Here is a 13,090-nt window from a genome sequence, read left to right on the forward strand (position 1 = left end):
AGAACTTCTAAAATGCATCACCCAAAAAGCAAATAATCCGGTTAGAAATGGGTAGAAGGCATGAACAGACATTTCTCCAAAGAAGACATCCAGATGCCCAACAGACACATGAAAAGATGCTCATCATCACTTATTGTCAGAGAAATACAAACCAAAACTACAATGAGACAACACCTCACACCTGTCAGAATGGCTAAACTCCAAACCAGAAGAAACAACAGGTTTGGGCAAGGATCTGGAGAAAAAGGAACCTTGGGTATACTGCTGGTGGGAATGCAAACTAGTGCAGATACTCTGGAAAACATATGGAGGTTCCTCAGAAAGTGAAAAATAGAAGTGCCCTACGATCCAGCAATCACACTACTGGTATCTACCCAAAGAATACAAAAATACTAATCAAAAATACTGTATCAAAGGGACACATACACTCCTATGTTCACAGCAGCATTATTTACAATAGCCAAGATACAGAAGCAGCCCAAATGTCCAGTGACTGATGAAGGGTAAAAAAGATGTGGTATATACATACAAAAGAATATTACTCAGCCATAAAAAAGAATGAAATTTCGCTAATTGCAATGACGTGGATGGAGCTAGACAGTATAATGCTAAGTGAAATAAGTCAGTCAGAGAAAGACAAATACTATATGATTTCATTCAAATGTGGAATTTAAGAAACAAACCAAAGGAGCAAAGAAGAAAAAAGAGGGACACAAACCAATAAACAGACTCTTACCTATAGAGAACAAAACTGATCGTTACCAGATGGAAGGGGTGGGGATGAATGAAATAGGTGACGGGGATTAAGGAGGGCACATGTGTGATGAGCACCAGGTGATTAAAATAAAAACATAAAAAACAACAAAAAACAAAAAACCACCAACCACCTCCCCCAAAGAAACAGTTGAACAGTAAAAGATACATGATATGTTGATTTTTTTTTTTTTTTTTTTATTTACATCCAAGTTAGTTAGCACATAGCTCAATAATGATTTCAGGAGTAGATTCCAGTGATTCATCCCCTACGTAGAACACCCAGTGCTCATCCCAACAAGTTATCTTCCTTAATGCCTCTTACCCATTTAGCCCATCCGCCCACCCACAATCCCTCCAGCACCCCTCAGTTTGTTCTCTATATTTAATAAGAATCTCTTATGTTTTGTCCCCCTCCTTGTTTTTATATTATTTTTGCTTCCTTTCCCTTATGTTCACATGATATGTTGATTTCTAAAAGTTACATGGTTTTTCTTTTTGTTTCTCTTTAAAACTTAACAGAGGAAGACCGGTATTAGTTCAGTACTAAATAAGCAATTTAAATTCACGCAGAGGAAATTGAGATAAAGCAAACAACATAAAGGAAAAACTGATAAATATAGGCAATGCAGACAGACATTTGATAAATGGCGAGGCAAAAACGATAGTACGCTTTAACTTGCACAGATTCACAAACGTGTAGGTTTCTTTTTCTCTAAAAATGATACTCTTACACCCCTAGATAAATCAGGGCTATACATGTCAGAAAACAAGAACTTCCCCGTGCGTTTTCTAAGGACTATTTCAAATTCCACAATGGAATTCAGTCCTCACGTGCTCCTCTGCATAAGGACATAAGCCACCCCCAGTGCACATTTGCTTTACCAAAGTTTCAGTTATTAACTAGTTCTCTCTAAGCTTCTCCCTCGAAATAGAAACCACAATCTGCCCAAGGAACTTCCCCACTTGAAATGTCTCAATGATTTTCCACTGCATGCAAGAAAAAGTCCTAGTGTCCTGGCATGGCATACCAAGGTCTTCAAGGGCCTGCCCTGGCTCCTACCTTCCCGCCCAGGACTACTGTGGCTACTTTCCACGAAGCATTTCAAACCGCTGCAGATCACTACACATCAGGAGTTATTTCCTTTTTTGCCCTTCTGTCTGGAACATTCTCCCCTCCCCTTCACCGGGTTGACTCATTCATTGTCTAGAAGTACCACCTTTTCCAGCAGAGCAGAGTAACCCTGCTTCGTGCTCCCTGAGCATATGCGGAGATTCAGTCATTTTACTGAGCTATTTTGGCTGTTTTGTCAGGCACCACCCTAGGCGTTGAGGGTAGGGCCAAGTACAAAACAGAAGTCCCTGCCTTTACAGAACTTACAGTAGAGTGTGAGGAGGCCAGGAGTGTATAAAAAATGCAAGTCAGGTGTTGCTAAATAAGAAAAATAAAAGTAGGTTAAGAGAATTGCAGGAGACAGAGCCGCACTGTTTAAGATCAGCTGGTCAGGGAGGAGTCTCTGATAAGGTATCCCAAAGAGAGAAAGCCATGCAGTTAACCTTGTGCATTCCACAGAGGGAAAAAGTACAAAGGCCTGAGGTGGGAGTGTGCTTGATGGGTTTCAGGAACAGCACTGGAAGGCTTTTTCGTTTTTTAAATAAACTTGAGCTCTGATAAACTGGCTCCCAGGTGGAGAATAAGCCACAGGGGCAAGGTGAATTGAGGGAGACCATATAGGAGGGTGCTAGAATAATACGGGTAAGACACGATGGAAGCTTGACCTAAAATGAATGGTAAGAAATAGACAGATTGCCTATATATTTTTGGAAGTGGTACTGAAAGAAAAAAACCTAATCGACTAGATGTGGAGTATGGGAGAAGGAAATCAGGGACAACTCTGAGGTTTTGTCCCTGGCAACTGGAAAAACGAGCGATGGAAAACTTGCAGAGGAACAGACGTGGCAGTAGAGACAGGGGCCAGAGAAAGGTAAGGGAGGGTATCAGAAGTTTGGTTTGGGACACAACAGGTTTAAACATTCAGGTGGAGATGTCAGGTAGGCCTTTGGAAATACTAGGCTGAAACTCAGGGGCAGATCAGAGCTGGAGGAATGAATCTGGCAGTTATTAGAATAGAGGAGGCACGTAAAGACGCAGGACTGGAAAAAAGTACCTAAGGATGAGTACAAAAGAGAAGAGGTCCGAGGACCAAATTCTATGGTATCTTTATTTTTAGAGGTGGAGAACATGAACAGGAGCCAGCAAAGGAGATACGTCTTTAGCTTAGCCCAGATGGCAAGCTTCTTGAGAGCAGACAGTACTTTTTTGTCTCTTTGCCTCCCACTTCTGGCCCACAGCCTCTTGGTTCACAGCAAGTGTTCAGTAAATAAGTTAAACTAACTGCCCTTTGAAACCCAGCTAGAATCCAGAGTTACTTCCTAGAAGTTCCTCTGGTAAAATCTGAGAGTCCAATAAATGAAATACAACCAGCCCAGTGAGGACATCTTTTCAGCCACCTGCAGCACACACGGAACTTATTTGGAAATAGCACACCACTGCTACACAAGCCACGAAATGACAAGGCACAGATGAAGGCTTCAAAAGAAAGAGTCCATTGATTGGAAAAGCAAACACTATGATGTTTAAAGGTCAAGGATCAGGAACAGAAAGTTTTTGCGTTCTATTATCTCACAAAGTAAATCCACATGAAACATATAAGCAACTGCTCGTTTTTCTGTGTTAGTCCATTATTACCATGAACATCTACAGTAAACGACAGACTTCCAGCTCCACCTATCAACAGAAAACAATGAAAAGGATAGCTGAGCATCTGTAAGAAATTACAAAACTCTTAATTAAGTGTATCTCCCTTTTGTCCTCTAAACATTTTATTCTGTTCATCATAAAAAAATTGAAATCGTTCAGGTAACTGGAGCTAGTGTTGTAGTCTGAGGGAGAAAAACAGAATATGTAAATTTATGGATCATCTTTATAAAGTCTTCTGTTGCTAAAACGACTAATCACATGGAAACAGATGTGTGTGAGTAATACAACTGACTCACAAAATAACTTTGCTACCATAAAGGACATTCAACTGATCATAATGGCTTTTTATTCATGCCCTTGAAAGACATACTGGCTACCTTTTCTTACGTCTAAGTTGAATACAAGTATTACATGTTTAATGGAAGGAGAAGGAAAAGCTCAGGGAACCTAACAATTGGAAAAAGATGTTGGTAGAAGTCAGAATTTATAGGAAAATCAAGTTAAGCACTGGTTTTTAAAAAATCCATGGTCAAATGGATTTTATTTCTCCAAAATAAATGGATACTTCCATCCTACCTGGAAACTAAAGTTCAAACGTGGTTCTGTATGAATTATTGAATTATCCAGAGTCAAATTTTCACCTTTTACTACCTAGACACTGTGTTATTCACTGTTCATCGGTATTTTAGGGAGAGATTATGCACATAATTTGGAAGACAATTAAAAAATGATAGCCATAGTAAACACCTTTATAGATCAGTATTCTTAATTCATAATAAATGCATTTTAATACAAATTCCTCCATGCTTATCCATTATTCCATCTTGATATCAGGATGAATGGTATTACAGTTCTTTTTTAATTGCCTAACACAGTTCCTAGCGCATTACAATGGCTCAAAAAATATTTGCTCTACCGGAGCAGATCATTCTACTGGAGGATTTATGAAAACAAACAAACAAACACACAAACAAAAAAACTATTAGGGAACAGGTACTATAGTGGATATGTCAACTTTAGCTGTCCAGCATCTGATTTGAGGGAAACCCCAGACAGATCAGAAGTAGGAACTATTTTCCACTACAAAACTAAAGAGGAGTAAATACTCTTTCTTCTCTCCCTGAAAGCCAAAACACAGGAAGGTAACAAACGTACCTAACTGTAACTGGAAATGCAAAGACACAAGGTCTAACAGCGATTATTCATAGCAGATACAGAAAAATCAAGAATTCAAAGGCATGGCTGTAAATGCCTTTGTAAATGTGTGGGGGCAATGAAGTCTAGCAGCGTGTTGATGACTGACCAGTGACCAGAGTCTGTAGAGAGAGATGTAGAAATCTTGGCTGTGCCTGGCTTTCCAACAATCCTGCCTAAGCCTGATTTTCTAATCCTCCTGTCAATTCTGTGAGCTACATAGTATTCATTATTCTTTTACTAAATTCATACCCTACTGAAGTTGGCCAGAGTTGATTTCTGTTGTGTGCACTCAGAAACTGGCACCAGGGAGATTACCAGCAAGAGCCCCGCAGGTAATTATAGGCAATTTGAAATTGGTTTTTGGCCTAGCAGGCCCAGCGAACGTCGTCTTAGTGTTCACGGAAGGGATTGTGCAAAGGCCTTGACATGGTGTAGTGAAGTAACTCATGACCACTTGTGGCCCCATGGAAAGCTCTAGGTGATTCAGAGAGTGCTGCCAAGAATAAAACAATGTGAACGGTAGGAAGAATTCAAGACTATGAGGCAGAGCATCTGCTACTCTAAGGGCATAAGACAACCTGAATCAAGAGAATATTAAGGTCAAATCCCTAGGAACTAGGCTCAAAGCAGACTGAAACCCAGGTACTTTAAAGAAAAGGGTCTTTTCTCTTACAACAATAAAGCTGAGGTAGCTATTAAAAACAAATGCACACAGTTTGATGCCCCAGGTTGCTGAATTACAGGCCAGTTAAATCTGTATCCATATCGGGACTGTTCTATGAAAGCTGAAGCACGGACCGGAAAGAATGGGGATGGGGAGGAGAACGAACCAGAGTAGAGGTACATAGGAAGACTCTGAGGGCTCGGGAACATCCTGAATCCCTAATCCTCACTCAGACCCCTGGCTAGCAGGCCTAAAGAGACTGTTCCTCTCTTGCTTGAGAAGGCGGGAGAAACCCCTGCCTAAGGGAATTACCTTGCAAGAGTGAACGAATCCCTATTTGTCTCATCCTTCCACACACACACACACACACACACACACACACACACACACACACACACACTCTGCTCCACTACCATCAGATCACAGCATGCTCTGTGGGGTTGATTACAAAAACATCAAAGGAATTGCAAGAATTCGGTCATTTACGTGGACAAAATGCAGGAAATAAGTATAGGAATAGATTCCGAGTGTGCTGACCCAGGAAGGAGAAGCAATGTCAGATCTAGCTGATTTTGTTGATGTAAGTACAGTACCAGAGGTTCTGAGTTCAAAAAGGTAGCTTTAGTGGCTGGAAGTGGTTCTAAAATTTTGTCTAGTTGGATGATTAGAAATTGGACTCGTGGTGGTCTATGCTAAACAAAGTTGAGATGCCACCAATTTGGGGGATAATGTGGAAGGAGAAAATAAAACACTTCAGGACACAGGAATGATGGAAATTATTGCCACCCATGTTATTCCTTCACTCATTCTCCATCTATGAACCAAAGGACCTAGAAGACACTTCCTTTTCCAAGGCCTTGAAAAATACATTCATGAGTAGAACACTCACACCTGTGAAAAATATTTTACAGACCAGTAAGGCACTGACATCAGTTTGCTCATTTCAATTTCAAGAAAAGTGGAAGACACTAAGCAGTGACATTTAACCACCAGTGAGTGGGAAAGGAGGCATAATTCCATAAACAGGCAGCAAGGCCAGAGTGGTAATTAAAATAGCTTGAATCTTTTACAGTAGCTAATTGGTCACAGTCTTTAGGATTAGAATAAACAGGTTATCTCATTTCAGGGAGAAAGAAACGTGTTTTCATTTGTACAAGGACTACATTAGGACAGGTAAGAATAATTTTTTATATGCAGAACTATGCGGAAAAGGTATCCTCATAGATGTTGGATAGTCAAAATGGCAGACTATAATAGAGGTTCTTTTTGCTGAATTGCTCCTGTTTGGGGAAAAGTCCCAAGATCAGGCAAAGCAGGATTCTACCTCTCACTGCAGAAGCCAAAGTGGAACAGGTAATCCCTCTCCCTATCTCTCTGAAGACAAAATGTGAGCACGTACCCTAAACACAGCCAATCAATTGGTCAGACACAGAGGCAAAGGTCAGCGAGAGATTATTTCCAGCACAGCCCGTGCACAACCGCCAGCGTCCGGCGGTGAAGTCCAGCACTGTGGTGACTAGGGAGGACGGTGCCAGCAGAGACACGTGAGGCCAAACACCAAGTGACACCTTGGCTGCTCTTGCTGCCCCTGGCTCCTGTCTACGCCTGGTTCTGCAGCTTGCCTAACAATTCTCACACAGTTTCTCAATATCCTTCCAATAAATTCCTCCTGTGGTTGAAGATGATGGCCGTGACCCGAATTCAAGAACACGGACTAGTGCAGAGGTATATACGCACTTTAGGAAAATTATGCCGTCAGGACAGAAAACAACGTACTGCCTATATGTGCACTGCTTCCTGCAGCAGGCTGGAAATTAAATAAACTATAATGATGGGCTTATGCTCAAAGCCCAAATATTTACTTCTCCCGTTAATAAGTTAGAGTGAATCAAGTAAAACTATAGATGTTAGGTCATGTTTTACAAAAAAAAAAAAAAAAAAAGAAAAAAGAAAAAAAAAGGTCATGCTGCTTAACCTATTATTTCTAGGTTGTATTAAAAGGCATGGTAATATTTATTTCTCCCTATTTGGCTGTCCTTAGCTGATTTTAAAAGGCAATCTTCAAAAAATCTTAATTTGTCTCATATTTTTAAAATGTTTATGCTTTAAAATACTACTAAAAAACCACAGAATCTTTTTATACAGTACTAGTTAAGCCTTATAGAATGTTAACCCCCTCAAAGCTGTAAGTAATAGAAAACTCTGGGGAAAATTAGATATATTTAGTAAGGATGAATTGGAATCACAGAAATTTATAACCAGAAGATCAACTGACTAGACTCCCATTCAGTCCTAACTTGCATCCTGCTTGTCTAATGTGATTTGTTATTTGTTAAAGTCATTAAGGAAAGCATAGAACATTTTTGCTTAGTGGTTCTAGTTGCCAACACCTAAAAACCAGTTTTGGGGGATATTTTTTCCTTGTATGTTTACCTATGTCATACCTGTTACATTTCCTTTTACATTTACAGAGTATTAAATGTAGCTTCTTCCCAACCTTCATGCACTATGGTGGGAATGTAAATTGGTGTAGCCATTGTGGAAAACAGTATGGAGGTCCCTCAAAGAGTTAAGACTCGAAATACCATATGATCCAGCTATCCCACTTTTGGGTACTTATCCAAAGAATTAAAAAAACATTAATTTGAAAAGATATGTGCACCTCTATGTTCACTGCAGCATTATTTACAATAGCCAAAATACGGAAGCAACTCAAGTGTCCATCGATAGATGAGTGGATAAAGATGTGGCACGTGCACAAGCACGCGCACGCACGCGCGCACACACACACACACACACGCTGAACTATTACTCAGCCATAAGAAAGAATGACACTTTTTTTTGCCATTTGTGACAACATGGATGTACCTAGAGGATATTAAACTGAGTGAAATAAATAAGATAAAGTCAAATGCCATGTGATTTCACTTGCATGTGGAATCTAAAAACCAAAACAAAGCAAAAAGCAGAATCTGACCTGTAAACACAGAGAACAAACTGGTGGTTGCCGGAGGAAGGGAGAAGGGGGTAGGGGGAAAGGGAATGGGCAAAACGGGCAAAGGGGACAGGAGGAGACAGGCTCCCAATGATGCCATGAGTGAAAGGTATAGGACGCAGAATGTAATGAATGGTACTGTGATCGTGTTGTATGGTCCCGGATGGTAGCCACACTGGTGGTGAGTTCAGCACAACACACACACTTGTTGAATCTCTCTGTTGCACACTTGTAACTAATGTGACATTGTGTGCCAACTATACTCAAATTTTTATTTATTTTTATTTAATAAGCAAACATAAAAAAAAAAGGTAGTTGCTCCTCAAACTATGTGTAGTAACTCTTCGTATACTTAAAGGTAATTACTAATTCAGCCCTCCGCATTTCTCTTCATACTCAACCATGCTAATTCCTTTAGTATTTCCTTAAGAGTCTGTTTTCTAGTCCTTTCCCCGTATTCTCGAAACCGAATGCCTATTTGCCAAATCTTCCAAACTGCAGAACCTAGTATATCCTGAAAGCAGGTCAATGTGAAAGAAGAGACCAGTTTTTGGGTAGGTGAAGATGTGTCCCTGGAGAAGAGAATCAAACAGGAATCAATGACATGGAGCATGGGGGTGGAAGTGGTCAAATACTTACCCGACCATTCTTAATACAAGTGCAAGGTTAGAAGAAACACACTGTGGAAAACGAGATAAAATGGGTTTGCTTTGTGTTTCTTCCTTTTTTTTTTTTTTTTTAACCTATCACCAAAGTCCTCTAAAAGAGTCACGTAACAAATTATTAGATTTGCTCTAAAGCAACAGTCTTAAACTGCCTCAATACTTGCTAAAATGTAGGTAAACTGATGAGTAGTTTTTACCTGAATGGCACTTCTTCCTGTGGAACATCCACATAGTAACGGATAAAAAATCTCTCCGAATCTTCTCGCTCACCATCAGTAACAACACTGCCATTAAGTTTGGAGACGGATGGCAATCTGTAAGTAAAAACCAAAATAAAGACATGTTAAGATACTAAGAATATTCAGCTTTCGAAATAAAATCATTGGTTTGAGGCCCAGTCTTATTCTCTTGAAAGGACATGTTTGATGTAACTCTGCTTATCTACAACTACCTACATGAACTAAAGTGGTATAGAATTAAAGGATCCAAAATGTCTAAAGTCTCGTTAAAAATTTATTTATTTATTTATTTATTTATTTATTTATTTATTTATTTTGAGAGAGAGAGAGAGAGAGAGAGAGACAGAGACAGAGACAGAGAGAGTAAGCAGGGAAGGGGCAGAGAGGGAGAGAGAATCCCAAGCAGGCTATGCACTGTCAGCACAGAGACTGACACGGGGCTCCAACTGAGAACTGTGAGATCATGACCTGAGCTGAAACCAAGAGTTGGATGCTTAACCAACTGAGCCACCCAGGTTCCCCTAAAGTTTCATTTTTAGATGTGACACTGACCTTTTATAATTATACCTTACCTTTCAAAATAAGATTCTAGCCAGCACTGTCCAACTTAAATATAATCCAAGCCACATACGTAATTTTAAATTTTCTAGTAGCCTTATTTATTTAAAAATATTCATTTATTTTCTGGGAGAAACAGAGAGAGCAAGAAAGAGAGAAAAGAGACAGAGACGAGAGAGAGAGAACACGAGGAGGGGAGGGTCAGAGTGTGAGAGAGAGAGAATCCCAAGGAGGCTCTGTGCTGTCAGCACAGAGCTCGACATGGGGCTTGATCCCATGAACTGTGAGATCATGACCTGAGCCAAAATCAAGAGTCGAACACTTAACTGACTGAGCCACTGGGCGCCCCTCTAGTAGCCATATTTAAAAAAATAAAAATACAATAGGTGAAATTAATTTTAAGGATATATTTTTATTTAACCCACTATATCCAGGATTTAATCATTTCAACCTGTGATCAATACTGACAAATAACTAATAGGATACTTAATGTTCTCTTTTTCATATAAAGTATTTGAAATCCCGTGCATATTTTTACACTTACAGCACATCTTGATTCAGACTAGCCATAATTCAAGTGTTCAAAAGTCACACATAGCTAATGGTACCATACTGGAGAGCAGAGGTCTACAGAGTAGTCAGTACAGGAATCGTTCAGGAATTAATTTACTATATTTACAACAGAATTACGTGAAGAAAATAAAGTATAAGGCCTACTACAAGACTTATTCTTTTTAGAAGGAAACTACGCTGAAATGTATTTCTTCAGTGAGATATTAACGTGTATGTTACAAAGCAGTAAGGATCTGTTAGGTGTTAGCTGGGTAGAAAGAGCAATACCCTGTTTAAAGAATACTCCGCTTTTTAAAATTTTTTCGTTTTTCAAGTTTTTATTTAAATTCCAGTTAGTTAACATGGATGTAATATTAGCTGCACGAGAATCTGGTGATTCCCCACTTATATACAATAGCTGGTGCTCACCACAAGTGCCCTCCTTAATACCCATCACCTTCACCTCCAGCAAACCTCAGTGTGTTCTCTACAGTTAAGAGTGTTTTCTGGTTGGCCCCTCTCTTCTCTTTTTTTCCCCTATGTTCATCTGTTTTGAAGAACCACTCTTCTTTAGGGAACTTAAAGCCCCTTTCAAAACCCCTATGTATGGCACACAAAGAGAACAAATGAAAGCCTCACGGCCCTTTACGTCTCAGCCAAAATCTTACTGCTGCTAAAGGCTTATACAAAAATAAACACTCAGTTCAGCAGTCTGGGAGAGGCAGAGATGGAGACACGAGAGGCAGGGGAGCCAGAGGAAGAACACAGCCGTGTGGTAGTCATGTTTAAGTCAATCTATATTCAAGGAGAAAACACAGATGCTGCTCTCTTAAGTTTCATAGAACTGAAACCGTCCAATTTTTAGGTATTTACGCTTTAAATGACACTATGTTAACAGAGAAAATAAATATAACTAAAACAGAACTCATTCCCTATTATACCTACTTTTTCTCCATAATCCAAAACAGGGCTTCAAATATTGTTAAGTATTAAAAAGTGTAAAAATAGAATAGATTTGTGAGGGAATGTTTCAGTGCTCTTGGCAGGCCAATTACTTTTCACATTTTTCTCATCACACTGTATTCTCTTTCTTCTGGGATTTGGAGCTACAGACGCAGCCCCTTCAAGTGCTGTCTGTTCAAGAGACGGGGAAACGTATGGTGCACTCCCCCTCATTAGTGCACCATCCCTTTAATGAAACAAGGCCCGAGAGAAGCAAGGAGAGTCATCAGACAACAGACCTGGCTATTACCAATTTCCTCCGCTCCTCGGTGGTATAGGGCTGCAGAAGAGGAATTCCTAATAATCTCACTTCTTCAAGTTTGGGGAATGAATTTAGTTTGTCAATGTCTTCCCAGGACTGCAAACCTGATTTGAGAAATATATCATTTAAGTAAATCCAGAAAAGCACACAAAAAAGAAGATTAACATAGAAAAAACTGCTTCAATTAATTTCTGAAATGTTAAAAATGATCGTAAACTAGTTAGAGATCCTGAAAATCTTCTTACGTGCAACGACAGAACAGAATACAAACACCATAAAAACCTCCCTAGAGCCGCTCCTCTCCCTATGATCCCAGTGGTCAAGGAGAAGAGAGCTTCATTCTCCAACATCCTACTAAGGTACTGATTGTCCATCCAAATGGCCTTGTAAAGAGGGTCACTGCCGGTTTCTATAAGCACGATGTATGCCATGATTACATTAAAAGAGGGACGTGGTCAACTTTTTCACCAGATACAGACTCACAGAACATAACTACTGATCAGAGTTAATACTGTCAAACTCACATTTTTACCTAACAAATTCTAAAATGGGGCAAGTTCAATAGAGCCAGAAAATAAATAATATCTTTCTTACATACTGCCCTCATTTTGGGGACAGGGAAAACAGATTTTAAAAGCAAAACAAACAAACAAAAGCAAAAACAGACAACCTGAACCACTGGGTCATGAGAACATGCAACAAATTAAGATTACTTAGTGCTAAAAGAAAAGTCTTCCTATGGCCCGTGAGCAAATATATCATCCAAGTCAATAGTTGGCACTTCCAGGAAAAACATGCCTGTAATAATGAACGTGGTCAATTTTATAACAGGCTCAGTCTATTTCAGAGAACAACACAGCCCCTTCCTCTCTCCATCAACCTGAAGCAAGGGTAAGCAGAGGAGTGATATATGAGGGCTCTGGTGTATACTGTCCCAAGCCACCACTGTTCTCTTCCCTTCAGTTGTGTCATAAGCAGCTTCCTTATGCAAAACACTGGTTTTTAAAACCTCATTCCCACCCTTATGACTTCCATGGCAAATTAAGCTGTGCGTTTTTTCAATTGTAGATTAGAGTTGTTTTTAGCTACATAGGTTTTAAGAAATGGGCCGAAAGACAATGTCAAGAGAATGAGAAGAAAAGTCACCGACTGGAAGAAGAGATTGGTTAAAAACACATCTGATAAGGGATTGTTGTCCAAAATATACAAAGAACTCTTAAAACTCAACAGTAAGGAAATAAACAACCTGAACTAAAAAATGAGCCAATGACCCAGACAGACACCTCCCCAAGATGGCAAATAAGCATGGGAAAAGATGCCTGACATCATAGGTCATTACAGAACTGCAAATTAAAACAAGATTCCACCAGCACACACCTAGAATGGCCGAAATCCAACACATCCACAGCACATAATGCTGACAAAGATGAGGAGCGGCAGCA

General features: G+C 39.7%; 1 protein-coding gene across 4 annotated transcripts in view; it reads right to left on the minus strand.

Annotated features, from left to right (window-relative positions):
* TBCEL (tubulin folding cofactor E like) overlaps positions 1-13,090 on the minus strand; it is a 78,608-nt gene that overhangs the window by 24,482 nt on the left and 41,036 nt on the right. For all 4 annotated transcript variants that reach the window (XM_086678839.1, XM_086678840.1, XM_086678841.1 and 1 more), the window contains 2 exons: positions 11,626-11,752; positions 9,233-9,349 (listed from right to left, as the gene is read on the minus strand). In XM_086678839.1, coding sequence (XP_086534965.1) covers positions 9,233-9,349; positions 11,626-11,752 — 244 coding nt within the window. The remainder of the gene's footprint in view (positions 1-9,232; positions 9,350-11,625; positions 11,753-13,090) is intronic.

This window comes from Puma concolor, chromosome D1, assembly GCF_028749965.1.
Source record: "Puma concolor isolate L17-30 chromosome D1, mPumCon1.1.hap2, whole genome shotgun sequence".
NCBI lineage: Eukaryota > Metazoa > Chordata > Mammalia > Carnivora > Felidae > Puma > Puma concolor.